The following is a 26,223-nucleotide window of genomic DNA, read 5'->3' as shown; positions in this document are numbered from 1 at the left end:
TTTGTTATCAAATAATTGGGATATAATGCAACTAGGGGTGCTGAAGTCAACTGATTTTAGATCTAACTATCTCGGTGTAAGATTTTAATATCATCTTTTGATCTGACTGGATTATTCTTTATGTATTTTCACCAGAAAAGATTGAAATCCAAATTTTGATCCGGGGACCTCTAGTTGACTTCACACAGGATGACCCTAAAAGAACACCATCAGAACCTGATGCACTTCTATATGACTGTGTCAACTACACACTTATAATCTCCATGAATCTGTTTCCTTACACAGGAAAGATCCGTGCTTGAGTGCAGAAACTGAATACAAACATATTTATCAGTTTTTTAATAATTGTTTGCCATGTTACAAAAACAGTTGGCACCGATGGCAGAGGATGTAACCGTGTACACATCAGAAAATACACAATATTTTGTCTCGTTTTAAAAATACAAACATTTTCACTAAACTGATCATCGATACCCAATATATCAAATGCAAATATGAAAACTAGTAGCTGTACAATGTCCATAAATTGTGGCACACTCGCTCAGGAATGAACCTCTCACACTAAATGCATCCCCGACTCATATGAGAGATATTTCAGTCAATGCGTCCTATAAAAAAAGGATTTGGCGAATGATCTCGATTTTTACGATTACTTCAAAAGCACTCGTTTGTTCCTCTATTTGCACTCTCCCAAAAGGGTCGAAAATAAGATGTTGATGATGCAATTAGAGTAAACAGATTTGACCTTTGATTGGAAACCGTATGAATATTCACGCTGTCACATTTGCCTGTAAGACACAGTGATGCAAAGGAAGGCAGACGCAGCACCTGATACAGCAAAATACACTTATTCACATCCTCATGAGGAGTCTAACGTCGTGCCGATGCACTGGATGATCTAAAACTCACTTAGTGTTTCCATGATCAACGTGACATTTGCAACAAGTCACCAAGAGCTGCTCTGAGAGACGCCGTCAATTGGAGTCCAGCGCAGGTGTAGAGCTGAAACACAGGCGGAGACACCAGCACCCGGGTTATGGAGTAAGAATGAGATATAAAGTGACTGCAGTGTACCGTGTGATTCTACAATACCGTAGTGAGCATCGTTTATTGCTCTCAAGTGCACAATGAGTGTATTACTTCGAGTAAGTGATATTTAGAAAAATATATATAATAAATCACAGCATTTGTGAATGAGGTCTGGAAAACCGGTGTTGTGTTTTACCCCATTCAGTACCTTCTGTTACCTCACGTGACTTAAACGCACACTTCATGTGTTTTCACTACTGGGGGTGCATGCGTAGTGTACATGTGCACAGATGTACATTACTAGTGTGTAAAACAATGTAGTATGCATACTTGCATAGCGTATGCAGGTAAATCTTATTACACTTGTTTAAGAACATATCCTGGTCAAATTTCACACGTTGCAAAAATAAAATTAAATATGTAAAAACAAATGCAAAATTTTATTCTCATTAATTTTCCACAAAATTAAAGGAACTTTAGGAATATTCATGGCGGAATTAATTAAAGTTGAAAAAAAAAATATTATAATTTAAAAAGTATCCATTTACGATGGCAGTATTAATTGTATCGCCTTTAATAATTTTATTTAAATAAAAATTAAAATAAATGCATTAAAATGTATTTTTTTGCTATGGTATTTGCCATATGGTATTGTATTTGCTTTCATTTATGCTTATTTAAATAGGAAAAATATTTATTTAAAAAATGTATTCACAATGGTTGTATCTATTGCGCTGCCTTTTCATTTTAGCTTTTTAAATTGTAAAAAAAATATTAAATTGCAAAAAGGATTTATTCACGCTTTTTATTTAGGCTTATTTAAATTCTTGAAATTATTTCAATCAGAATCACCGCTGAGAAAAATTGGGGAAAATTATAAATTAAAAAAAAAAAAATTCCCAAAGTCCGGCTGAATTAATGAAAAATCAAAATTGTTTAACTGGCATGAAAAATGCTATTTAAATGCTCGGGTGAAATGTGACCCGGATATGTTTTAATGAGATTCACCCATGCATTTTGGGAGGAGCAAAACCAACTTTACTAAATTCATAAAAGAACTGCAGCAGCGTTCAGTGTGAGGTCACATGGGCAGGTCCGTGCTGTTGTGTCGAGTTTTCCTGGATGTGCCGTCGTCACGTGGCTGTGCTTTCTGCAGGCTGGACATAGCGGCAGTGCGTGCGATGTCTATAACCGCGTACAGCTCTGTCCGGCGCGTGGGGGTTGGCGGTAAAGGCGTGGTGGGGGTGTGAGGCCCGCTGGAGTCCGATACTTTGTCCATCTCCACCTCAATGTAGTTGAGCTGCCGGTGCGGGTCGCCCACCCCGAGTCTCTGGAGGTCAAAGTTGAAGACTGTAGGCTGAGCGCCGGAGCTTTGGAGGTTGTGCACGCTGAGCGGCACCGTGACGTTCTCCGTGTTGATGTAGTTGTGCTGGGGGTCGAGGGAATGTGGAACGTGGAATCCGTTGAGAGAGGGTGACCTGCGTTCCTCGTCTGCCTTGCTGTACGGTTTGCGAGTCTCCCACACAGGAGGCAACGGCGGCAAGTTCTCATAGTTGAGCAGTGCGGTCCGCCTCTGGGCGGAGTTATTGGCATTGTGGGCATCGGGAAGAGGCACTGGGGGTCTGCTGCGTGTAGGAGGAGCTACGCCGTTGTAATGCTCGTGCGACGCCTCCTTGTGCTCGTCACTGTCGTAACCGGTGTCGCAGTCTGTCGCGGTTCCCGCGCAGCCGTTTACAGTTTTGGCAGGAGAGGCGACGTGTTCTACACTAGAGCTAACCGTGCCTAACTCCTGCTCACAGAGTTCTTGCTGACTCCCTTTAAGCAGCATTTGTTGCTGTACAGGGGTAGGGCCTAACACAAACTTGGCACTCTCTGGCTCCAAAACCACCCTCGGCTCGACCTCATTGGGCAACGCCGGGACTGTGCTCTCTGAACTGGACTTCCGGAGTTCCAGAGGGGCGTGGCCACTGCTGCGACAGCGTCGCTCATCTTGCAGACCCGTCGTGTTGACGTAAGTATGCACCTATAAAGACATTACATAAGGTATGAAGAATATGACCTTGCTCATTTGAAACTCACTGCCATAGCATTAGGGTGTTGCTATGTGGTTGTTGCTAGGGTACTCTTGACTGGTTGCCAAAAAGAGTCAAAAGAGCCCACCGGTGTTAAAGGGCTAGTTCCCCTAAAAATTACAATTCTGTCATCATTTACTCACCCTCATGTCATTCCAGATATGTATGACTTTCTTTCATCAGCAGAACACAAATTAAGATTTTTAGGAGACTATCTCGGCTCTGTAGGTCCTTACAATGCAAGTGAAAGGTGACCAAACATTTGTAGCTCCAAAATCGCATAGAGGAAACATAAAAGTAATCATAAGACTCCAGTGCTTCAATCTATATCTACAGAAACAATAAAATAGTTGTGGGTGAGAAAAAGATCTATATTTAAGTGCATTTTTTACTCTAAATCTCCACTTTCACTTTCAGATGTGAAAGTGAAAGTGGAGATTTAGAGTAAAGAAGGACATTTTAATCAGTTTCTTTTGCACACCTTATTATATATCTCCTGAAGACATGGATTTAAACACTGGAGTCATGTGGATTACTTGCATGTTTCCTTTATGTGATTTTTGGAGCTACAAAGGTCTGGTCACCATTCACTTGCATTGTATTGACATTTTTGAGCATTTACATTGTTGGGTGAAATATCCCTTTATTTTCACAGTTGATGAAAATGCCCTTCAAATTTAGTCTACTTCACACTGAATTAAATGGTACATAATTTTATTCGACGACAATACAATTTTAGTAGACGATTATGTGCAAAAGTTTGAAGTTTATGTTGTGGATTTAGCTGATTAATGTCACATATATAGGATGTGTTAAAGTGAGATACTTAACTCGTTAGTAAAGTTCATTGTACGCAGCTTTTTACGCGACTATAATTTAAATCAATTCTTTCTAGATTTTTCTTTCTTTAAATAAAGTACAATAAATAAACCGTATCGGTGCAGTTAATATCTTGCAATATTTATTTCTCTGTTTCATTTTTGCATGATGCGTCGTCTTCGAATCGTCTTAATTATCGTTGACAAAATCAAATGAGTCCCTCCTTCAATATACAGCAAGTCTATAACAATTTCCACCGTTTTTTCGTCCGTTGTACAAGTAATAAATGCTTAGAATATAATAGCATACCTTAAATAAAAGTCCAACGGATTATTCACAAAAACAGTGTCATGTAGTACAGTGCACATGCATACCGTTTCATCATCGAGCAGTAGCAGGTGTGTTGACTCCTCCCCCACTGACGGTAACCTAGCACTGCCCATTGACGGGTGCCGGCTCGAAGGCCGCGACGAGGCGTCGCCAAACGATGGGTAACGCCCGATTCCGTTAGCTGCCGTTGGGATAGAGTAACCAGGAGCTGTGGAGAGAGAGAGGTTATGGAGTTAGTAAAGGGATTTGAACTTGAACCGTGCGTGTGTGCGTGCTTATGTTCTTACTGGTAGGAGTGTGTGGTGTGACTGGAAGCTCTGGCTCCAGCACTGGTTCCTCCACAACACTGATGCTGTTGCTGTGCATGATGTTCTGCAGCAGGTTGAAGATCTCCTCAGCTCGCCCACACTTAAATGCAAATATACCTGCGGAGAAAGAGTGACAGGGTTATGAGCATGCACAAAAACAGTCAAGCAACTGAATGCAGTGTCAAAATGAAACGTCTGCAACCCATTTTACTTCTGTAATGTCATACAGTAATTATGGACAGGAAGATTTGAAGGTGGTGCAAGTTATTACATTTTGTTGAACGGTTACGAGATAAAAAAACAGGCTTGTAATAAGACCAGGAGTGTGTATATTCAGAAAGTAAATACAGTAGGTTCATTTTGAGTCATGTTGACTTTTAAGCACTAAAACACTAGCTAACCACAACCACTGCACCATGTATACTACACATCGACAGGTCATATATTCCTTTATAAGCCAGCAGAGATCGCGTCTCCTCCCAGCACTGATCTCAGTACAGGGTGGATAGAGAGAACTGTCACTCATCCAGCATGTTATAAAGGACTGAGTCTAACCTAATACACTTGAAGGCCCCGACACACTCACAGCGAAGTACTTCTTTTACATTTTGGATTCATGACGCTAATGCACTTACATGCTATCATAATATGCATCAATTACAGTCTGTTTTTGTCATTTATGATGACACTGATATTACTGTGAAGATGGGTGTATAAAGGAGTGTTAATGGGGAGAGTACAGACAAAAGAATGATGATTAGAGGCATATCTTAATGTGGCGTTTGGCTGCAGATGGCACATGGGTGAATTTAAGACTATTTGAGTAGATTAATTACTTTGTAGACAATGAAATAATAACGATAAAATAAAAATTGCACTACAGAGAGATCAAGAGCATCAAGACAGTGAATCAAAAGTCTCACCTTGACCAGTTTGGCAGCGCCGGCCGCTCTCAAAAGAGAAAAGGTTTGAGTCGTAGCCATAGCGACGCAGGCAGAGGTAGGGCCACTTCACAGCGTCGCGTTTGCACGTGTGCAGAATGAGCTCTTCCTCAGTTAACTCCATCACGCCCGAGCCCAGTTCATTACCATCGTCATCCACATTTATCACCTACACACAGCGCATTAGTTTTAGACTGTACACACTTCTAAACACAATCCAGTAATCTGACCTGTGTGATGCACACATTTGACTGAATTGGGGTTTCTTGTGACCTTAAAAACCAATTGATCTGGAGGCTTATGCTTAAATAATTTAAATTAGTTTGAAGTAGGGCTGGGAAAATTACAGTTCATTTCTGTGATTAATAGTTGTCTGTTTAGCATGTTAAAAAATAATGCAATAAATGCAGTATCCGTGTTTTTAAATTCCTGAAACTATATATATATATATATATATATATATATATATATATATATATATATATATATATATATATATATATATACACGCATACACCGTTGTGGCCAAAAATATTGGCAACCTTTGTAAATATAAGCAAAGAAGGCTGTGAAAAAAATTGTTGCATTGTTGATCTTTCATTCAATAAAATCACAAAAATCTAACCTTTAATTGAAGTAAAACATTTGAAACATTATTAAATAAATATGTTTCTCCAAACGCATTGGCCATAATTAGTGGCACCCTTTTAATCAACACATTTTGCAACCTCCCTTTGCCAAGATAACAGCTCTGAGCCTTCTCTTATAATGCCTAATGAAGTTTAAAACCACCTGGCAAGGGATCTGAGACAATTCCTCCATACAGAATCTCTCCAGAACCTTCAAATTTAGAGGTCCATGTTGGTGGACTCTCCACTTCAGTTCACCACACAGGTATCCTATGGGGTTCAGGTCAGGGGACTAGGGATGGCCATGGCAGTACTTTGGCCATCATGTTGATTTTGATCATTGTCCTGCAGTAAGATCCAATCAGGGCCTATTATAAGCTTTTTAGCAGAGGTAGTCAGGTTTAGATTTTTTATCTGTTGGTATACGATAGAGTCCATGACGCCATGTATCCGAACAAGATGTCCAGGACCTCTGGCAGAAAAACAACCCCTCATCATTAAAGATCCAGCACCACATTTAACCGTGGGCATTGGGTGGTACTTCATCTCTGTGTGCACCAAACCCATCTCTGGTGTTTGCTGCCAAAAATCTATTTTTATTTGTTTCATCTGACCATAGAACCCGGTCGAATTTGAAGCTCCAGTAGTGTCTGGCAAACTGAAGATGCTTGAGTTTGTTGTTGGATGAGAGGCTTTGTTTCCTTGATACCTTCCCAAACACCTTGTGGTAATGTATATCTATATGTCTGATATTTTCTGAGACTTTCTGACCCCAAGACCCAACAAATTTCTGCAATTCTCCAGCTGTGATCCTTTGGAGATCCACTTGAACCATGTGCGCAGAGACAATATAGACATAGCGCAGTGACACGATCCTTTTCCAGTCCGATTCTTAAGATCTCCAATTGATTGGAACTTGTTAATTATTGTCCTGATGGTGGAAATGGGCATTTTCAAAGCTTTGGCTAATTTCTTATAGCAACTTCCCATATTGTGAAGCTCAACAACCTTTTGCTGCACATCAGAACTATATTCTTTAGTCTTAACCCACTGTGATTGTTGATTTAAGGGAATTTGTCTTGTGTGTTCCCTCATATTTATACAACCGTAAAACAGGAAGTGATGGCTGAACAATTGCATGTTCCTAGTCACCTAGGTGCACTAAAAATGTAAAATATGAATGGGAATATACTTCAGATATTTTTTACTCATAAGAATTTCTAGGGGCCTAATAATTAAGGCCAACGAGTTTTGGACAAGCACGTTGCATGTCCAAGGCATAATAACCACGGGAGTGGATTTACTGTACGGAGAATGGAGACTTCACCCGCAAGAGGTGAACCAGTTGTGCGAGCGAAAAGTTACTGAATGTCTTTGCATTGCCCAAAAATGCTCACTCACTTTCATCTGAACCAGTGTCTAAAGCAAAACCACGCAAGAGAGTCCCATTGTGTGCACGCAATACAGAATGAACAGCAGCAAGATAAAATAATAGTTTTGAGATTTTATACTTCAGCATTCAGTTTGTGTAAAATCTGTATGTATAGTGTTCAACAATGTACACTTGAGTTTATCTTGCCAATGAAGTTTGATATTAACTGAATCTTCCCAGTTGATTTATATTATTACTGGAAAATGGAAGAACCAAACTTTTAATAACAGCATCTCCAATGATTTTATGGCATGTAAACATGTACTTTTACAAAAATCTATACCTGTAAAACTGTTTAACTGTCAGCAATTTTTTATTTTACATAATTGCTGTGCATATAGTCTCATATAAGGGATGTAAAGTTGAATGTGAGAGCTGTTTCTACTTGTTAGATTGTAACTAAATGGCTTATTTTATTATGCTTAATCGCATTATATGACATTTACCTTAACTTCCAATAAGCAGTCAAATACTCAAAAGAGAGATGCTCACCTTGAATTTATTGTGGTGGTTGTCAGGGATGATCTCTTTCTCGGGACAGCTATAGCAGCTCCCCATGGTGCCTTTAACACACCATTTGACCCCTGCGTAATGCAAACAAGAGATGAGAGAAGGGGAAAAGAAGGGCAGGAAAGGGAGAGATAAGCCGATTTATAGATTAGCTTTTACTCTGAATGTCCAACAGAGGGCGGCACAGTGCTCACCTACATCCAGCCATCAACACACACTGCTGTCACACCTCAACCCTGCACCTCCATGTGTGCGTTTCTGTGTGTTTGTGTGGGAGCGAGAGAGATCAGCTTCCTATTGAGAGAGAGAGAGAGAGAGACTTTTAAAAGAAATTTAGGAACTTTTCTTGGTGCAGACCGACACTAGGTACCTGTTTGCATTGTTGGCAGACAAGCGCCTGTTTACACAGAGTAAAGGGCAGAAGATCAGAGATACATGGATCAACCACAGTTTTGAGATTAGGCTGGTCGCTTTAAGACGAGCGTGAGCAAAGACCAGAAATCGAGTCCCATAGCTGCCCTGCACACTTTCATAATTTATGCGCTCTTGGATTTGAACGCAGTCTACAATATCTCTCACGCACACTTTCTTACCATTAGCATTTTAAAGAACATCCATATTATAATCGATTGCCAATAAAAAATAATTTCCATTGGTTTAAGCAAGATATTTCATATAAAAAGCATAAACAAAATAACAAGTCAGGCATCCTAATCAACCAATTGGTCCGTTTACTAGGGCAGGTAGTCAAGTTTGGTTAACCTCCTCGTGGTCGCTATAATGTTGTTATCGCGCTCGGTGGGGCATGTGGCGAGTTGTGCATGGATGCCGCAGAGAATAGCGTGAAGCCTCCACATGCGCTACGTCTCCACGGTAACGCGCTCAACAAGACACGTGATAAGATGCGCGGATTGACGGTCTCAGATGTGGAGGCAACTGAGGTTCGTCCTCCGCCACCCGGATTGAGGCGAGTCACTACGCCACCATGAGGACTTGGAACACACTGGGAATTGGGGGACAATCCAAAAACAAAAAAAACCCTGGCTAGAGACCCTCTGCAGCACTGTGTCTGGTTGTTAAACACATTCACACATTCTGTGTGAACGGCATTAAAAATAATCCTTTTGGGAGTCAAACTCTTTTGAATATTAACAAAAATGGCCAAAGACAACATTAAATAAGTTTGCAGCATGACCTAAAGCACAGTTCATTATGTCTCCTCATGAGGATGAAACGTGAATAATTAATGAGCTCCAGTAAAGCTCTGCTCTAGTTTACAGTTCATCTTTCTACAGGAAACAAACAACATGCTGATTCACCCAGATATCAGACGGATTTACAATCATTTCAGGGATACTCCCAGAGTCAGGTTTACATAAACAAAGGTTTTACTAAAAGCAAACTCTTACTTGAATCACCTGCGCCATGAGTCACAGGGTTTACAACACACACGGTATATTTTCTATTTTCATCAGCACATTTCCCATGATAAAGCCACCTACCCTAATAATCCAATTCCCAATCAAATCTTGGATTTTTCATTGTAAGATTGTCGTTTCTTGGTAAACTATCCTTTTAAGACAGCACTACAGATATAGTGTGTTCTGAATACTGTAGTGTACGCTTTACTCTGCATAATGTCAGTCTCACAATGCGCCGATTATGATTTCATCAGCGTCCACAGCAAACGCCCACCAAAAAATCAGCAACTCCCATCTAGTCAGAGCCTCCACAACCTCACTCGCTCAGTCAGTGTTGAATCTGTACGGCAGCAGATCTGGTGGGATTAGCGGCGGCGATCAGTCAGCGGCTCTGGCTCCACTCATTCCTGCTGCATGTTTGGGCAATTATCACCCCATGTAATGAGGGAGGACATGACTAGCCTGCAATGCTCTGCTAAATCACAGAGCTTGATTCAGCCTCACTGTGACTCATATTACAACACTAATCTAAACTCTGAAAGGTCACACGACTCCTGAGCTTATAACAACAGAGAGGACAAAAGCTGCAAACAAGCTGATGTTATCATGCCGTCGTCTCTAGATAATGATCTCTTGATCTCTTTCATCATACTATATCCTAGGGCTGCACAATTATGCCAAAACATAACTGTTGATCATTTACCCTTAATACTGTAATCACAAGTATTAATTTCAATTAATAGAATTGACAATATATTAAAACTTATTTAGTGAGGGGATTTTACCTTATGTAGGCCACACTTCCAAAAGCAAGCCAAGAACTGTTATCCTTAATTCATTGCTATTTTATTGCTATATTACAAAGGGAATGTTCTAGTTGTGTCGCACCATTTCTGACGTATGTGTTCAGCGGACATGTCTGTGATTGGATACAATGCTTAAGCACTGAAAAAAATAAGTAAATGCAAAATAAGTGACGTCCTCTGTGACGTCCGCCAATCAGTGAAGTTGTTTCAGATTTGGCTATTTTGAGTTTATCGCATTGGTCGATAATTGTGCCCCATTCGCCGTTTAACATAAATGGTCATCATTACGCTTACAGTGTCATTTTCAAAACCTACCAATAGCTTTGCTAAAGGATAATGCATATTTGTAGTTTTAAGATTTAAGAGTAAATATTGTGTAAAGCGTTCTTTCCCATTTTTATTAAATCGTACTTGCTAAATTGAATATATTGGCCATTAGCCACCTTGATCTCTATATAACGGTATCAGCATTGGCTAGTGCTACACAATTAATTGAAACGGTAATCAGCATTGCAATTAAGGCTGCCACGATTAACTAATCATGACAATTGTTGATTACAGCAATCCTTTTTAGTCTACTCCGCTTGCGTCAACAAGATTTGCAGCGTTTGAGTATTCTACTAATCGCAGACGTGTGTGCAATGAAATGGCGATTCAGAGACTAAAATGTAAATTCGTCTCATTAGAAATGTTAATGAATAACTGATGATCGATGAAATGTATCGTTTATCTATTAATCAATTTCAGCACAAATCTTGCCAGCAGACAGAAAACACTGTCTATACACCCCGCTAGAAATGCGCGCTGCCGCTTGTGCGCTGCCGCTTGTGCGCTGCCGCTTGTGCGCTGCCGCTTGTGCGCTGCTTTTCACGTCCTGTCAGAGAATAAAACAGTTGTAAAGAAGGAGCGGACTCATAATCATAGCTAAATAAACCATGCAAATAAGTACATAAAGTAACTTCTATTTTTTTGGCGTTAATATTCACAGTTACAATATCAAGGGAAATAATCGACAACTATGAATTTTGTCTTAATCATGCAGCCCTAGCATTGGCAAATGCCTCATATCGGGAAACCACTAGTCACGAGATGCATACTGTATACTACGTACTTAGCCCAACAAGGAAAGATGGATAACTCGTCAAACACTTACACTCAAAACCCGGGGAATTACTCTTGTTAAGATTTCACTCCTCTGACATCATCACCCTCAAACACCCATCCACCCAAAGATGTGGGTTATGTGTGTGTTGCAAACTGTGATGGCTGAAGCCACTGTGTCTCTCCCCCGCACAATGTTCACATTCCAGAGGGCACAGGGTGTGGATGGAGAGGTAGATATTGTTTTAAACAAAAATGCCTATCTCTCTCTTTCACTCGCCCACTCCTCCTCTATTGGTTCTGCAGAGGCTTGTCATATAGCAGCCAATCTTTGACTCCCTGGATTTGCATTCTGGGAATGGTGTGGGGTCATTGGAGCACTTAAGTGTTATTCTGCATTTGTGAAGAATTCCAGTAGTATAAACGCTCTGCTGGAAAGAGTGAGTCAGGATAAGGCTCTTAACTAGCACTTTAGAGCTCATATTAACAGCCATTTGATGCCATCACATGCAATTTTGCTAAGCGTTCTGATCACATTACACCTCTTCTGCATGATCTCCACTGGCTGCCTCTTGCATCTCATATTAAATACAAAGTACTCCTCCTAACATTTAAGGCTTTACATGGTCTTGCCCCAACTTATTTGTCTGATTTACTTCACCCATATCTCAAACCTCGGCCTCTCAGAACTCTGAACTTGGACTTTTGTCAGTCCCTAGATTTAAAATGGCAGCAGTGGGCGGTAGGTCATTTGGTGTCCTTGCTCCCAAACTGTGGAACGCACTACCTCTTAATCTTTGCAATATCTCCTTTTAACTGCTTTAAAATCTCAACTAAAACATATATTTTGTTTCTACACATTTTCACTTACCATCTCAGATTTAACAGATACTTGATATTGATGTCTTGATACTTTTTGTGTGTGTGTTTGTATCAATGAAATATGCAGCTTGGGAAAGACGCTATATAAAATAAACATCATCGTCTTAAATTTAGTTCAACATCTTACCAATTTGAGTTATACATGTACTTATCAGTTTATTAGCAGTACCGCAACTGAATAACTGAGAATTGTAGTGTCACATTCCCATTACAGTGTTAGGGCTAATCTAATTTAGAGCTTCAAAATTTTGGCACACATTCACTTGCATTGTAGGACCAAAAGAGCTGAGAAATGCTTCTAAAAATCTTCATTTGAGTTACACTTCTGTGTACCACCCCCAGAGAGATGGCCTAGTAGAACGGTTTAATCAAACCCTGAAGAGGATGCTCCGGAGGGTGGTCACTGAAGACGGGTGCGATTGGGACCTCATGATCTCCTACATCCTTTTTGGGGTCCGCAAAGTTCCCCAAGCCTTGACAGGCTTCACCGCTGTCAGGTTACCAACCCCCTGGGTTCTTGGATGTGGCCCGAGAAGCTTGGGAACAGCAGCCTTCACCACACCGGTCAATTATCAACCATGTAGAGGACATGAGGAAGAGAATCGAGAAGGTAATGTCCTTGGTAAGAGAACACATGCAGGAAGCCCAACGCGCCCAGTAACAAGTCTATAACCGGGCGGCCCAGCCCCAGGAGTTCCGCCCAAGAAACCAGGTACTGGTCACTGTCCCAACTCAAAGTTCCTGGCTATGTGGTGGGCCCCTATATAGTAGTCGACCATGCAAGCCCAGTTAACTACAGAGTCCTGCAGCTGGGCCGACAAAGGGGCGAGCAGATCTACTGTGTGAACCTGCTAAAGAAGTGGATCGATCCAGGATCCCACCGGCTCACTCCTGTGGTGGCACTTGGTGAACATTTGACACATTCCAACCCTGGGAAAAAACCACGCCCCAAAACAGCTACTCTCCAATAACTCCTGCCTGACACTCTTTCCTTATTGAACGCCACAGTCCCAACTCAAAATAAAAGATACACTTCATTCCTTTGCACTGGAATGTAAACACCAATTAACCATTGGTTTCTTGAGCTTTTGGGTTTGGAAAAATAGGATGCAGAAATGCAAGCTTGCTTTAAACCGTCTATTCCCAAAGCAGGGCTATAGATATGACAGACAGCTTGACTCCAACTGGCAATGAATAAGCGCCACGGCACACCCACTCATTACAACAAAGATTTATTTCCATTTTAATGGCTCTGACAGATAAACAGTCCAGACAGGAATTAAATGCTCTAGCTCTCACTAATGGTTGTCCTCAAAAATGCAAGAGGAAAGGACATATCTGATCTATTGATTAGACACTCATAATAAACTTTCAGAGTGTAGGGGAAATGCCATTCATCATCTGAGATGTATGGATGTGGGTTCTTATCAAGTGCAGAGGATGAAGGGACATGAAGGTTTTGTTGTTTGCACCACTACAGTACAGCATACAGTATTTCATACAGATGGTGAAATATCCTACGGATTAGTTTGGCTGGCATGAGCTCACAGTCTATTGGAAAGCTATTGGCAATTAGAAAAATAAATGACTTCACTAATAGGCTACTTATAATGCTACAATTATTTTGCAAGTATGATCAGCCATGTGTGTAAAAGCAACAAACAGCTGCCACTCCAGTGTATGTGGCAGGGCTGGCTGGGAATATAAATCAGCCTGGGATTTTAAATGGCAACTGGCCCAAAACTTGAGGGGGGGTTGGTGTGCCAAAAGTTGTTGGGGGCGTTTTGCGGCAAACCCACTGGCCCGCTCGTTCTCCTGATGGCCAGTCCGCCCCTGATCGGTCCCATAGTGCCTCGGCCCACCGGGAAAAACACTAATGTTGTGCTTTCGAGAGCGAGAGAGAGAGAGTTCTTCCTCACGCTGTCGTGTCACCCCGTTAACCCAACACTCCCAGTATGGCCAGCTGGTGTATGCGGAGCGACTCACACACTTCAAACAAGCCCGCCAGAGTTTACTGTAACTCCCACCAGAAAGAGAGACACTGTGTCGGAGGTAAAATCGATTGTTTTGTTTTTTTTACTTGCACAAACTCTGAAGAGCATAAATACAATTTTGACTTCAAGCTAGAAATGGAGTATTTGCCTTCCAAAACTGTTTATTTTATGGTTTCTAATGTATTTTTCAACCTTTTTAAAATCTGACTAACCAATGCATCCACTTTTCTTAACGGTAAACAATGTAAATTACGTCTAATACAAACCTTCAATTAAAAAAATTATAATTGAATAAAGGAAACTTTGGGGTGAATCTCATGTCTGGGTTTCATTTCACCCAAAACAACAAAAAATAAATAACAAAATTTGTTCCTACCGTAGAAAATGACTCCAGTACAATATTGCAAATCTGAGAATAATGCAAATTACACCCATAAAACATCAGTAAAATGTCCAGGTGCATTACAGTAATAACAATTAAAAGGAAAATGTGCTTAATATTCATGAAAATAATACAACAAATCTTAATGGTCACCATGAAAAATATGATTTTATTTATTTTAGTTTTAAAGTGAAATACAGGGCCTATGATTTCCATAGTGGATAACATGAATGAATTTTACAGAATTGTACATATTTGGGCCAAAAAAAAAAGCTTGATTTAAAAAAAACTTATTCTGACTCGTTGCACGGTGAGCAGGGATAGGATAAAGAGACTGCAAACGGGTATTAAACAACAAGTAAACATGCAAACACAAATCTGAGTAAGTCTCAGTTGCCTCTGCTTCTGAGACCGTCAATCCGCGCAACTTATCAGGAGACACCGAGGAGACTCACAGCATGTGGAGGCTCATGCTACTCTCCACGATCCACTCACAACTCACCACACGCCCCATTGAGGCAGAACCACTAATCACCACCACGAGGAGGTTACCCCATGTGACTCTACCCTCTCTAGCAACCGGGCCAATTTGGTTGCTAAGGAGACCTGGCTGGAGTCACTCAGCACTCCCTGGATTCGACCTCGTGATTTCAGGGGTGTTAGTCAGCGTCAACACTCGCTGAGCTACCCAGGCCCCATAAAAATGACTTCTTAAGGTGTATGAAGCGCAAATGCACCTTTTAGAAAAATGACAATATATGACAATTAATGGTGAAAGCCCTAAAAGAGACAATCGATGGCCAAATTGAAAAATCACAACAGTCCTGCATGAGGGAATTTTCATTTTGGGGTGAACTAACCCTTTAAAGGGCTACAATGAGTTGAGTGTGAGCTATTCTTGAGTTAAACTTTACATTTAAAATTGTCCCACTTATTCGTTACCCTGATACCTTGACAAAAAAGGGTGCCTTTCGGCTCAAAATCGTTCAAATCGTAAATCAAATTGACGGTTAAGTGGTGAAAGGTTCTGGCGCACTGTCACGTTGCTGAAAGACTTTGATGGTTATTCAGCTCAATTCTTCCAGCTTTGCCATTATGATGGAAGAATGACAGAGACGCTGAGTTTTCACAAGAGCATCAAAGCTATTTCACTGCAAACAGAGTCAATGAAAATATCTGGATGGCCTTCGCAACTCTTCCTTTATTCTACAGACTTCACAATAGCCTCTAAATCAACACACATTTTAATCCAAGTGCAAAAAAAATACAAAAATAACTCTTTCTGCCATGCATTGCATACATTCACAAAACAGTATCACCACCCAAACTGGTTACTTGCGGACACACTCTGACTGCTGTTTAACAAAAACTCTTTTGCAAAGTGGCATACCACATAAAACAGTCCTGAATACCTTTTCATCGTCTATAAAACATACGCAACAATCCATGTCCAAAGTGCTCATTCGGCAGATTAACATAAGTTCCTCCTCCTAATGTCGGATCTAAAATCTACCTACAACCTTCTCAAATGAAAACGACATTTCTGTTTTCATTTTGTGATGAGTTTTAGTCCTTATTTTGTCAAATAAGTCCTAAGCAATTTTGAGTCGACCGTTGGTCACCGTGCTCTCAAGATATCGGTATCTGCAATTGAAAACACAACTAAAAGCCTAACATTCCTAAACACACCCACAGCTCATGGGTGCATGACTGATGCATCATCCCAGTGATGGCAAGCCAACCCACAAACATGCACAAATCAACTAGATGACACACAGACACTGTCCAGGAGCCAAGACGGTGAGGACTACTCATTTACGTTCCCAATAATAATATGAGCAAGTCAATGCATTCCAAGCATCTTTCTGCTGATAAAAGTAATTAATGTGAATTGTGCCAGAGACAACGTCAAATGTAATAACGGGAGCCATGAAGGCAGTGCCGAGTCACTCGTAATGGACCCCTCTTTAGCTATGCTGTCCTGCCATCAACACAAGCACATTAGTAGCATGACGTGTTGCCCCTCCAGCCACTTGCCTTTAGTTTCTACTCAGACTTGTACAATCCTACAACAGCATATATCAGTGTGAAAGAGGTTGTGTTTTTTTCTTTGTCGTCACACCAAAGGTCCTTCAATTAAGTGCAATCGTCCAGTTAATGCCCAACAGTGTCAATTGCCATGACTTCAGGTGTGGTGACCTAAAAACACACCACGCCTGTTCACAAAGTGCCAAATATGTACTTATAAGCTCCATGCCATCAAGAAGCATATCAATCTACAACCAGTTGACTTTGGGCAGCAGGTCTCAAGTCAGTTCATCAAGACGCGTTCTATTGATGTAGCTTTTTTAATGGCTGATACCGCTTTTAATGTGAAGACAGCTGGTCAGCGAATGGCCAATATTATGCGGAGTCGTGGATGATACAATTTAATGAGTGCAAATGCGATGTACACCAAATTGCCGAATTGAAATAAACACATATTTGATACTATTCACACAACAAATTCAGAATATCTGAGCATTTGCATTGGTAAAAAGTGCTGAGGAACACATCAGGATGATAAAACCAAACAATCCTGGTCATGTGGGCATGTCCATTTGGGTTAACTGGGATATTTAAATATAGGTCCTATCAGGTAATGTGAACGGAAGTCTGCCTACAAAAATAAATACTACAAGCTAATGAATGATCAGTTAATGGCGTTCATTTACAAACTCAATGACTCTTAACCCTCATGCACTGTTCGGTCATTTTTGACCGATATAAATATAGTATCATCAATAAAACTGGTTTCCTTTATCTGACGGGTACGAGACTTGTCGACTTTTTGTCCGTTTTATATCTGAACGCACACAAAGATTGTAGGTGATTCGACCATTTAAGTGGTAGAAAAAGTTACACTTTTACTGTTCCCGGTCAAAAGAGACCGCCATAGGAAATGAATGGGAAACACTAAAAAAGTAAATAAATAAACATTATTTATTATATAAAATCTATAAAACAGCCACAATGCAAAAAATACACACACAGTCAGACATGAAGGGGTGAGACTACCAAACATCAAGCGTGCAAAACACAAACACACACACTCGCACACATTCATCTAGTTACAACGAGGGATAAATTAGGTTAAATTCCAAAATGTAGAAAATAAGTAGCTCTCTGTAGCCATCTAGTGTTTATACTTGTAATTGCATCTGGGTTTTTTTTAAAAAATGTTATTCTACTCCTTTCAGGTATGCAAAAACAGACAAAAATAACCACAAACAAATCAAACAAAATATTAAACTTTGACAAAAGTAGTCTTTGATAATGATATATATATATATATATATATATGCAGAAATTGACAAAATCTACAAAATAAGTTGCTCTCTGTAGCCATCTAGTGTTTATACTTGTAATTGCATCTGGGTGTTTGATTCTTTAAGCTTTCAAACAGTTTATAATTTATTAGGATTGGTTCAATATTTGAGAAAATATAAGAAATTTTAAAGTCAATTTTCAAGCACATCTGGGTAAATAGTAAATAAAATAGAAAAGGTCCAAAAACCACCCAAAATACATTTTACATTATTTAATTTAAATGTGTTACTTTTCTTTCATGTCAATGAATAGAATCACATGCTTATTGTTTCCGGTCACTTTTGACCGGGAACATGATTTAATGATGAACAATGCAAGGGTTAATTATAACTTTATTAAACAGTAGTATAACATAAATGTCAACCATGTTTGAGGGTTATGATGGCAACCAAACCCTCAGCTATTCGCCTTAATGCCAAACAATCACCACATCCAATTTTCTTTAATCTATTTATGAGCAATCATTTATTGTATTTTTTTCTATCTTCTAAAACATTTAAGGGAACTCATAATCATATAGAAACACCCCAAACTTCATCCCCTATATCAAGATAACTACCCAAAACGAGTTACACAATCAACCACATGATTTTTGTCAGTTTATTATCAGAAAACTTTGATGAAATCTGTGTTTATCTAAACACACAGGCTCATAATAAAGATGAGGTCATGCTTTGTGACGCCAGAGGAAATATAAGTTTTAATCGCTGTTTTTGCACCACATTAACACACTCAATAGAGAAAAACAATAAACAAAATAGCCCCAAAGTATTGGCTCGTTTGTATTATATAATATTTAGCGTTAAATGCGTACTTACTGTAGTCACATCTCCACGAGCTGATTTTAATATGTGGTTCTTTGTGTAGATGAGGGCAATAAAAGAGTATTTTTCCAGTCAGATGTACGAAATCCCTTCTCAGGACTCATCACTCCTAAGAAAGTCCCTGAAATAGACTCCAAACAGCCAAACTTTTTCAAAGTGAAGGAGCTCGAACACATTCAATGCTGCTCCATTACTACTACTGCATCCGGGTCGTGTGCGCGTGCGTGTGTGTACGTGTGTGTGTGTGTGTGTGTGTGCGTGTGTTGTGTGTGTACGTTTGTGCGTGTGTGTGTACGTGTGTGCGTGTGTGTGTGTGTGTGTGTGTGTGTGTGTGCGTGTGTGTTGTGTGTGCGTGTGTGTGTACGTGTGTGTACGTGTGTGTGTGTGTGTGTGCGTGTGTGTTGTGTGTGTACGTGTGTGCGTGTGTGTGTACGTGTGTGCGTGTATGTGTGTGTGTTCGTGTGTGTGTGTGTGCGCGCGCTTGTGTGTGAGAGAGAGATTTTGTACTTCAGTCTTTTATTTTCTTATGTTCATAATGACCTGTTAAATGCTTATTTTATTTTATAGTGTATATTGTTATTATAGTTTTTATTTGATTTGATTAATTACCTGGCACCTTATTTTAATTATATTTTGATTGTTATTTGTTACTATTTTATTATTTTTATTTGTCTTGTCATTATCTGTTTTGTGTATTAATGCTTCTAAAACAAAATCATGCAAATAAAGTACTTTGAGAGAGAGAGAGAGAGCTTCATTTATATGGAGTTATACTTGTGTCACAATTCTGCGTTCACAAAATGATATTTTGAGCATGCAAAAAGTTATTTTTCTGGAAGAATGGGTAGGAGAAGACAAAAGTTAAGAGTTCTGAGCAAATTCACATTCAAATAAACTTTATTCAAGCGCAAAATTTATTTTCGTTTGCTCAAAATGAATGTACCTTTTCAAGAATATGCATTGCTTTACAAAACTGAGTTCAAGCACGTGCAAAATAACTTTTTGTGTGCTCAAAACATCATCTTGAGCATGCAGCATATTTTTAACTCAAAATATAATCATGCACGTGCAGAAAAATGTTTTGTGCGTGCAGAATTGTGTCACATACATAACTCCATAAATGTAAGTGTACCACATTCACAAAATTAATAATAAACACACAAAATAATATCTTTATGCACTTCTGAAAATGCAAACGTGTGTGTTATGATATGATTATGATATAAGGGTTAAACTTAATTTGTCTTAATTTTAGAACAATTGACAAGAATTAAAGAGTGTAGTCCCCATCAAGATAACTAGATCTACATATGTGTGCGCATTATTTAGGTGGGATGGTGTTATCTTGCCACTTCTTGATTTTAAAACCACCTTCAAGTAGCTTGCTTAAAGGAATAGTTGCACCCATAATTAATTGATCTCATTATTAACGCACCCTCATGCCATCTCAGATGTGTATAACTTTCTTTCTTCTGCAGAACACAAAGATTTTTATTAGAATATTTCAGCTCTGTAGGTCCATACAATGCAAGTGAATGGTGACCAGAACTTTTAAGCTCCAAAATGCATCTTAAAAGTAATCCACAAGTTTAATCCATGTCTTCTGATGTGATGCAATCAGTTTTGGATGAGAACAAACAAAATATAACTTTTTTTTCACTGTACATTTTGCAATTGCATTCTCTAAGCACGATCATGATTTCAAGCTCGATTACACCTCCTAGTGATTGATGCACAGAGCACTAGATGGTGCTAGGAAGTGTAATCAAGCGTCAAACCATGATCGCCAAGGAGACTGCTGATGTCAAGACTTATAGTGAAAAATGTGTTATATTATGGTCTGTTATAATCCAAAACCAGTTGTATTGCATCAGAAGACCACTGTAGTTTAAACCAGTGGAGTCTTGTGGATTGTGACTATGCTTTATGTGCTTTTTGGTGCTTCAAAGTTCTGGTCACCATTCACTTGTATTGTATGGACCTACAGAGCGGAAAAATACTTCTAAAAATACAATTGTTAATTGTGCACTAACTAATGTTACCATATGCAACTTTTGACTTTAAAAATATATTAGTACATGTTGATACTCTCATAGTGTTGTTCATTGTTAGTTCATGTTAAATGATGTTTTAATTTGAACAAATTAACCCTTATTGTAAAGTGGTACCATTTTCACACACATAAATGCACACAAGTTTGGGAGCATTTTGCAAATATCTTTCATACAAGGGATAAAAAAAACATACAAGCTTAAAATAGCATTAAAAACTGAAGGAAAACAACTTTTGTAAAAAAGAAAATGTTTTATTATTCATACCAAAAAAGTCATTTATGGTGAGTGGATGTGAACTCAAAGGCTCAATGAATGAATGCATGTGATTGAAAAAGGCAGTTCTACATCACGACACATTGTTCTTGCTATGACTTTGAAATTTATTATTTTTTACGAGCAAGTTTAATTTTCAAAACCACAAAACCAATATGCTCCGACCCACTTTTTCCTTTCAAAGTCTAACAAATCCTGCAAATGTCAAGAGTGATGGGTAGGTCCAAAGTCACGCCGCAGGACGCGTTCCACGTCTGATGTTGTGAACATCCTCAGTGCTCCTTCATCTGGTCGTCGTCCTCCAGTCTGCGTATCTCTCCCATAAGGAAGTTGATGTTTTCCCTGGAGGCTTTCAGTCGATCCTTCAGCTCTGTGATCTCCAGACTCGTCGTCTTCTTCGCTGCTTCCAGTTTTTCTCGTGTCCGCAATTCCAACTCTGCAACTGCAAGATAACTGAATGTTTAGATTACGATTGTTGATTAAATAAGTACGATTTATTAGCATGCATCTCTCAGTATTTACTCTAGAGCTCCTACTGCACAGCCTTAAAATGCTATAAAGTAAGCAAGTGACTCACACTCTGTCTCATGCTTGTAAGCACCTAATGTCAGCTGCCTGGTGGTGTTTAGAAGCTGTTGCATCATTGCTGTAGGGTCTTGAAATATCTGCATTGATAGAGAACGGTTATTGTACACAGTGAGACACCCGTGAGCATCCATGATGTTGTAAGATACTCTCAATTGTCATTTTGTGCTGCTCTGATCAACTTCGCACCATCTCATCAGTAGAACTCGGATACAACGGTCTTCTTTGGCATGGCGCTGGAGTCTGACTGGAACAGCTTCAGAAGATGATACAGGGTGACCTGCAAAAACCAAATGCACAACATCAAAAATGCATTTTCCAAACTTGCGGCCTATTCATTTGCACGGTGAGAAGGAATGTAGTGATCCTTACCGGTCTCTCGTTTGGATCAATGAAGAAGATTTTTATGATGATCTCAAATTCTCCCCATCCAGTCTCTGTTATCTCATACGGTGGCTTTGTAACCACTGAAATAAGAATACTTGGTTTTATAAGTGAATCCTATCACAACCATGAAAACATGAAACTACAATGATATTAAGCTATAATAGAGATATTTATAAGATTTGTTGTATTGCATACCTCTTAACGGGTTCCCATAACTTTCATGCAATTTAAACTGTATTTTTTTGACATAAGCAGACATATCCTAAAAATGAGGGAAAAGGTCAGTATACCAGTTGTGTTTTGTTTTCCTGACATCATATTAAAGGTACAGTCAGTCATTTTAAAAGGGACAGTTCACTCAAAAATGAAAATAAGTCCCACATAAATTTACTCATCCTTGTACTTGGTCCATACAATGCAAGTAAACAGTGGCCAGAACTTTGAAGCTCCAAAAAGCACATAAAGGCAGCGTAAAAGTAATCCAAAAACTCCAGTGGTTTAATCCATGACTTCAGAAGTGATACGATACGATAGGTCTGGGTGAGAAACAGATCGATATTCATGTCCTTTACTAGAAATATCCACCTTTGACCTGTAGCCCGACCAGTAGGTGGCGATATGCACGAAACAAATCGCCAAAAACCAAAGAAGAATGTGAAAATGAAAGTGGAGATTTATAAGAAAAAGGACTTCATATTGATCATGTCGCTTCTGAAGAAATTGATTTAACCCCTGGGGTCGTATGGATTACTTTTATGCTCCCTTTATGTGCTTTTGGGAGCTTCTTGGTCACCATTCACTTGCATTGTATGGACCTACAGCGCGGAGATATTCTTCGGAAAATCTTAATTTGTGTTCTGTAGAAGAAAGAAAGTCATACACGTTTGGGATGGCATGAGGGTGAGTGATAAGAGAATTTTCATTTTTGGGTGAACTGTCCCTTTAAATTTAATCAATGAGTAAAAGTGTCCAATAACAGGGCAGTTCCTGAGATTAAGTGACCCTCTCAATATAGATCTATGATATAAATAAAAATTATTACAAAAATTACTGAGTGCACATTTGTATACACCACTTTAAATTAAACAGCAAAACTAGTTAGTTGTCAACCTCATTTCTGTAGGGCTTCACATAAACTGTCCATTGATGAGTGTGACCATCTTCTTCTCTTTTCTTGCCAAAATATCGCGCTACGTTTCCAAACACGATGGGTTTCACGATAGTCACTCCCTGGAGATAAAGTGACCACATGAGTTCATAGTTACACAAAAGTCTTGAATATATTTATGCTCAAATCTGTAAGAATATTACGCTAAATAACAATGGCATAAACGCCTACCTTCACGCGACCTCCCGAATCTGGACCAAATTCAGCCATCCTCTTAAACATAGTATAAACAGAGTAACGTTTTAAATCTGTAATGGCTTCTATACAATGAGAACAGTTTTAAATTGAAGTGAATTACTGTAAATGCCATTAAGGACAAAATGTATGTTCTCCAATGAAAGCCTTTGAATGTAGCGGCATGAAGTCGGCTTCATTAAGACCTTAACCGGAAGTTAGGAAAAGCTGTTTCAAATTAAGAGTCCGCAAAACTTTTTCTTAGGAAATATTTGTTGTACAATGCATGCTTCTTTCTTTTCTGAAGCAATATTGAGGCATTCTGTTTTCCAATTTGAATGGATTATTAAAATAATTTTGAGCCGATGTTTGTAATTTAATTAATTACTAACTACTAATTACATTTTGTACAGTGTAATTAGATTACTGTACTGGGGTTAGGTATTACTCTACTCTACTATGTCTGAAAAGTAATTACATTAGTTATTACTAATTACTTTCTAAAACCCTGATCAAACTCAACCAGATGAAAAATACAAGGATGGACATGAAACTGTTCTTTTAATTCTTTCAAATTAATCATATAAAATCAAATAAATTATTCATGATCTGGACAAAGAATTTAAAGGGGCAGCATTAAATTAGAAAACATACATTTTAACATTAGACGTTAAAATTCACTATTGTTTTATATAGAATTGTTCTATTGTCTATACAGTATTTAATGCAATTACATCAGAAGTAACTGTAATTAAATTACTTTAAGTAATCCCTTAATATTTCAATGAGAAAATATTTTAATTACAGTAATTCATTATTTAGTAATGCATTACACCCAACACTAATACTGAGCAGTGTTGGGTGTAATGCATTACTAAATAATGAATAATTAAATTAAAATAATAATTTAATTACTTTTTCCTTGAAGAGGGAAATAAAAGGGAATACTCTTCATTTTTTAGTAATTTAATTACAGTTACTTCTGATGTTATTGCATTAAATACTGTACAAACTATAGAACGATTCAGTATAAAACAATAGTGAATTTAAAATCTAAATTTAATGTCTAATGTTAAAATGCATGTTTTCTAATTGAATGCTGCCCCTTTAAATTCTTTGTCCAGATCATGAATAATTTATTTGATTTTATATGATTGGAGAGAATTAAAAGGACAGTACAAGGATAGACATGAAACTGTTCATCTAATCGAGGTTGATGTGGGTTTTAGAAAGTAATTAACAATATGAAATTACTTTTCAGACAGAGTAATGCCTAACCCTAGTACAGTAATCTAATTACACTGTAGAAGATGTAATTGGTAGTTAGTAATTAATTACTTTTTAAGAGTTGATGTAAACTTTAACTTCTGCAGTGGTCAATGTGAAAGCTCTTGCTCTAATATAATACTAATGGATATATAAAGAAAATATTGTAGAAGCATACAAGTATTGTACTGAAATATGTATTCCATATTTGTAATTTAATGTTTCCAAAAATAATAAGATTTACAAAATGTTACTACTTAACTATTTAACCCTTCTGCATCACTTTAAAAAAGTTACTCAGATGTCCTTTAAGGCCAAAACGTCAAACATCTGCCATTATAATATAATATATTAATATTATTTTCACTTTCAATTAGTTATTTTTTTAACCAACATCAGTCCTGATCATAACTACCAAATATTCATAAATGTTCAGGATTTTAACCCTTTGAATGCCAGTTTGTTTATATAATGCCACTGTTGTTTTTTCATATATATATATATATATATATATATATATATATATATATATATATATATATATATATATATATATACATATAAATATTATTTCTCACATAAACTAATTTTTCCATATACTAAAGGCCTAATAAATGCATTTTGTAATTTTTTAATTTTTTTTGGATTGTCAATGATAAGCAAAAACATTGATTTTGATGCATTATTATTTTTTGCACAGTGTCAGATTTAAAAACAAATCCACTCAGTACCTTGTAGGACAAAAATGTTACTTTCCTCTTTCACTGTCTTAGATTTTTAACCATCATCAGTCCTGATCATAACTACCAAATGTTCATTTATTTTCAGGATGCTAACGCTTTAAATGCAAGTTTGTTTATCATAATGCCATACATATACACAATACAGCAAACAGAAAATAGGGGAAAAGCATGTATTTGCTCCATAGGCTAAACATGAGGGAAAATGGCGCTATCTGGCGGAAAATAGTAACAATTGAAATTTTGAGCCACAGCTCCGGAATGAAAGCATAATATCATCGAATTCATTATTTTGTTCTTTAACAGCACTGGGATCAAATATTGCAGTTTTAATGGGTTTCAATGGAGACATTTTTGTCCTTAAGGTTCCGAGGGAAACTATTTTGTGTACACCGTATATTATAGATGTATTACAGGAACTGAGGTTGAAATATCACAATTCCTCCAAAAATACACACCTTTAGCTAAATGTATGCCGCTGGCATTAACACAGCCAAAATGGTCGAAAAACTAAAATGAAAAATATAAAAATGTCTCGAAAGTCGCACAAGTATTAAACCCTCTCAAAAGCTTAAACAAATAAAACTAATAATGTATTTTAATTATTTTATTTTTATTATTTAAAATTATAATATAAATATTTTTTATTTCAGGGTGCTGATGATGTAATTTGGCTGCCAATTTAAAAATATATATAAATCAATTCAAACGCACGTTCGAACCCTTG

At 38.2% G+C, this 26,223-nt stretch overlaps 1 protein-coding gene and 1 pseudogene across 2 annotated transcripts; both read right to left on the bottom strand.

Annotated features, from left to right (window-relative positions):
- Positions 1–241: 241 nt before the first annotated feature.
- On the bottom strand, positions 242–19,033 carry LOC127639106 (fibroblast growth factor receptor substrate 2-like). Of its 2 annotated transcripts, none has more exons than XM_052120951.1 (7): positions 18,844–19,033; positions 8,265–8,364; positions 8,053–8,144; positions 5,482–5,668; positions 4,538–4,675; positions 4,295–4,458; positions 242–3,052 (listed from the first exon to the last, which is right to left on the bottom strand). In XM_052120951.1, the coding sequence occupies exons 3-7, from the start codon at positions 8,116–8,118 to the stop codon at positions 2,111–2,113; spliced, it is 1,497 nt and encodes a 498-aa protein (XP_051976911.1). In that variant the 5' UTR covers positions 8,119–8,144; positions 8,265–8,364; positions 18,844–19,033; the 3' UTR covers positions 242–2,110. The 2 variants fall into 2 exon arrangements, with proteins under 2 accessions (XP_051976911.1, XP_051976912.1); XM_052120952.1 differs by lacking the exon at positions 18,844–19,033 and adding an exon at positions 9,766–9,886.
- A 2,100-nt stretch (positions 19,034–21,133) lies between these two features.
- LOC127639170 (YEATS domain-containing protein 4-like) lies at positions 21,134–23,679 on the bottom strand (annotated as a pseudogene).
- Between the last annotated feature and the right edge of the window lie 2,544 nt (positions 23,680–26,223).

The sequence above is a fragment of the Xyrauchen texanus genome, chromosome 47 (assembly GCF_025860055.1).
Source record: "Xyrauchen texanus isolate HMW12.3.18 chromosome 47, RBS_HiC_50CHRs, whole genome shotgun sequence".
In the NCBI taxonomy this organism is placed as follows: domain Eukaryota; kingdom Metazoa; phylum Chordata; class Actinopteri; order Cypriniformes; family Catostomidae; genus Xyrauchen; species Xyrauchen texanus.
This window is presented reverse-complemented; position numbering and strand designations above follow the sequence as displayed.

What these genes read in the sequence shown, in the direction of transcription:
- LOC127639106 (XM_052120951.1), bottom strand. Translation starts at nt 8,118, where the DNA reads ATGGGGAGCTGCTATAGCTGTCCCGAGAAAGAGATCATCCCTGACAAC. An exon ending in ACCACCACAATAAATTCAAG is followed by an intron (nt 5,669 to 8,052) that starts GTGAGCATCTCT and finishes CGCTGTGTGTAG; the next exon opens with GTGATAAATGTGGATGACGA. An exon ending in GCGCTGCCAAACTGGTCAAG is followed by an intron (nt 4,676 to 5,481) that starts GTGAGACTTTTG and finishes CTTTCTCCGCAG; the next exon opens with GTATATTTGCATTTAAGTGT.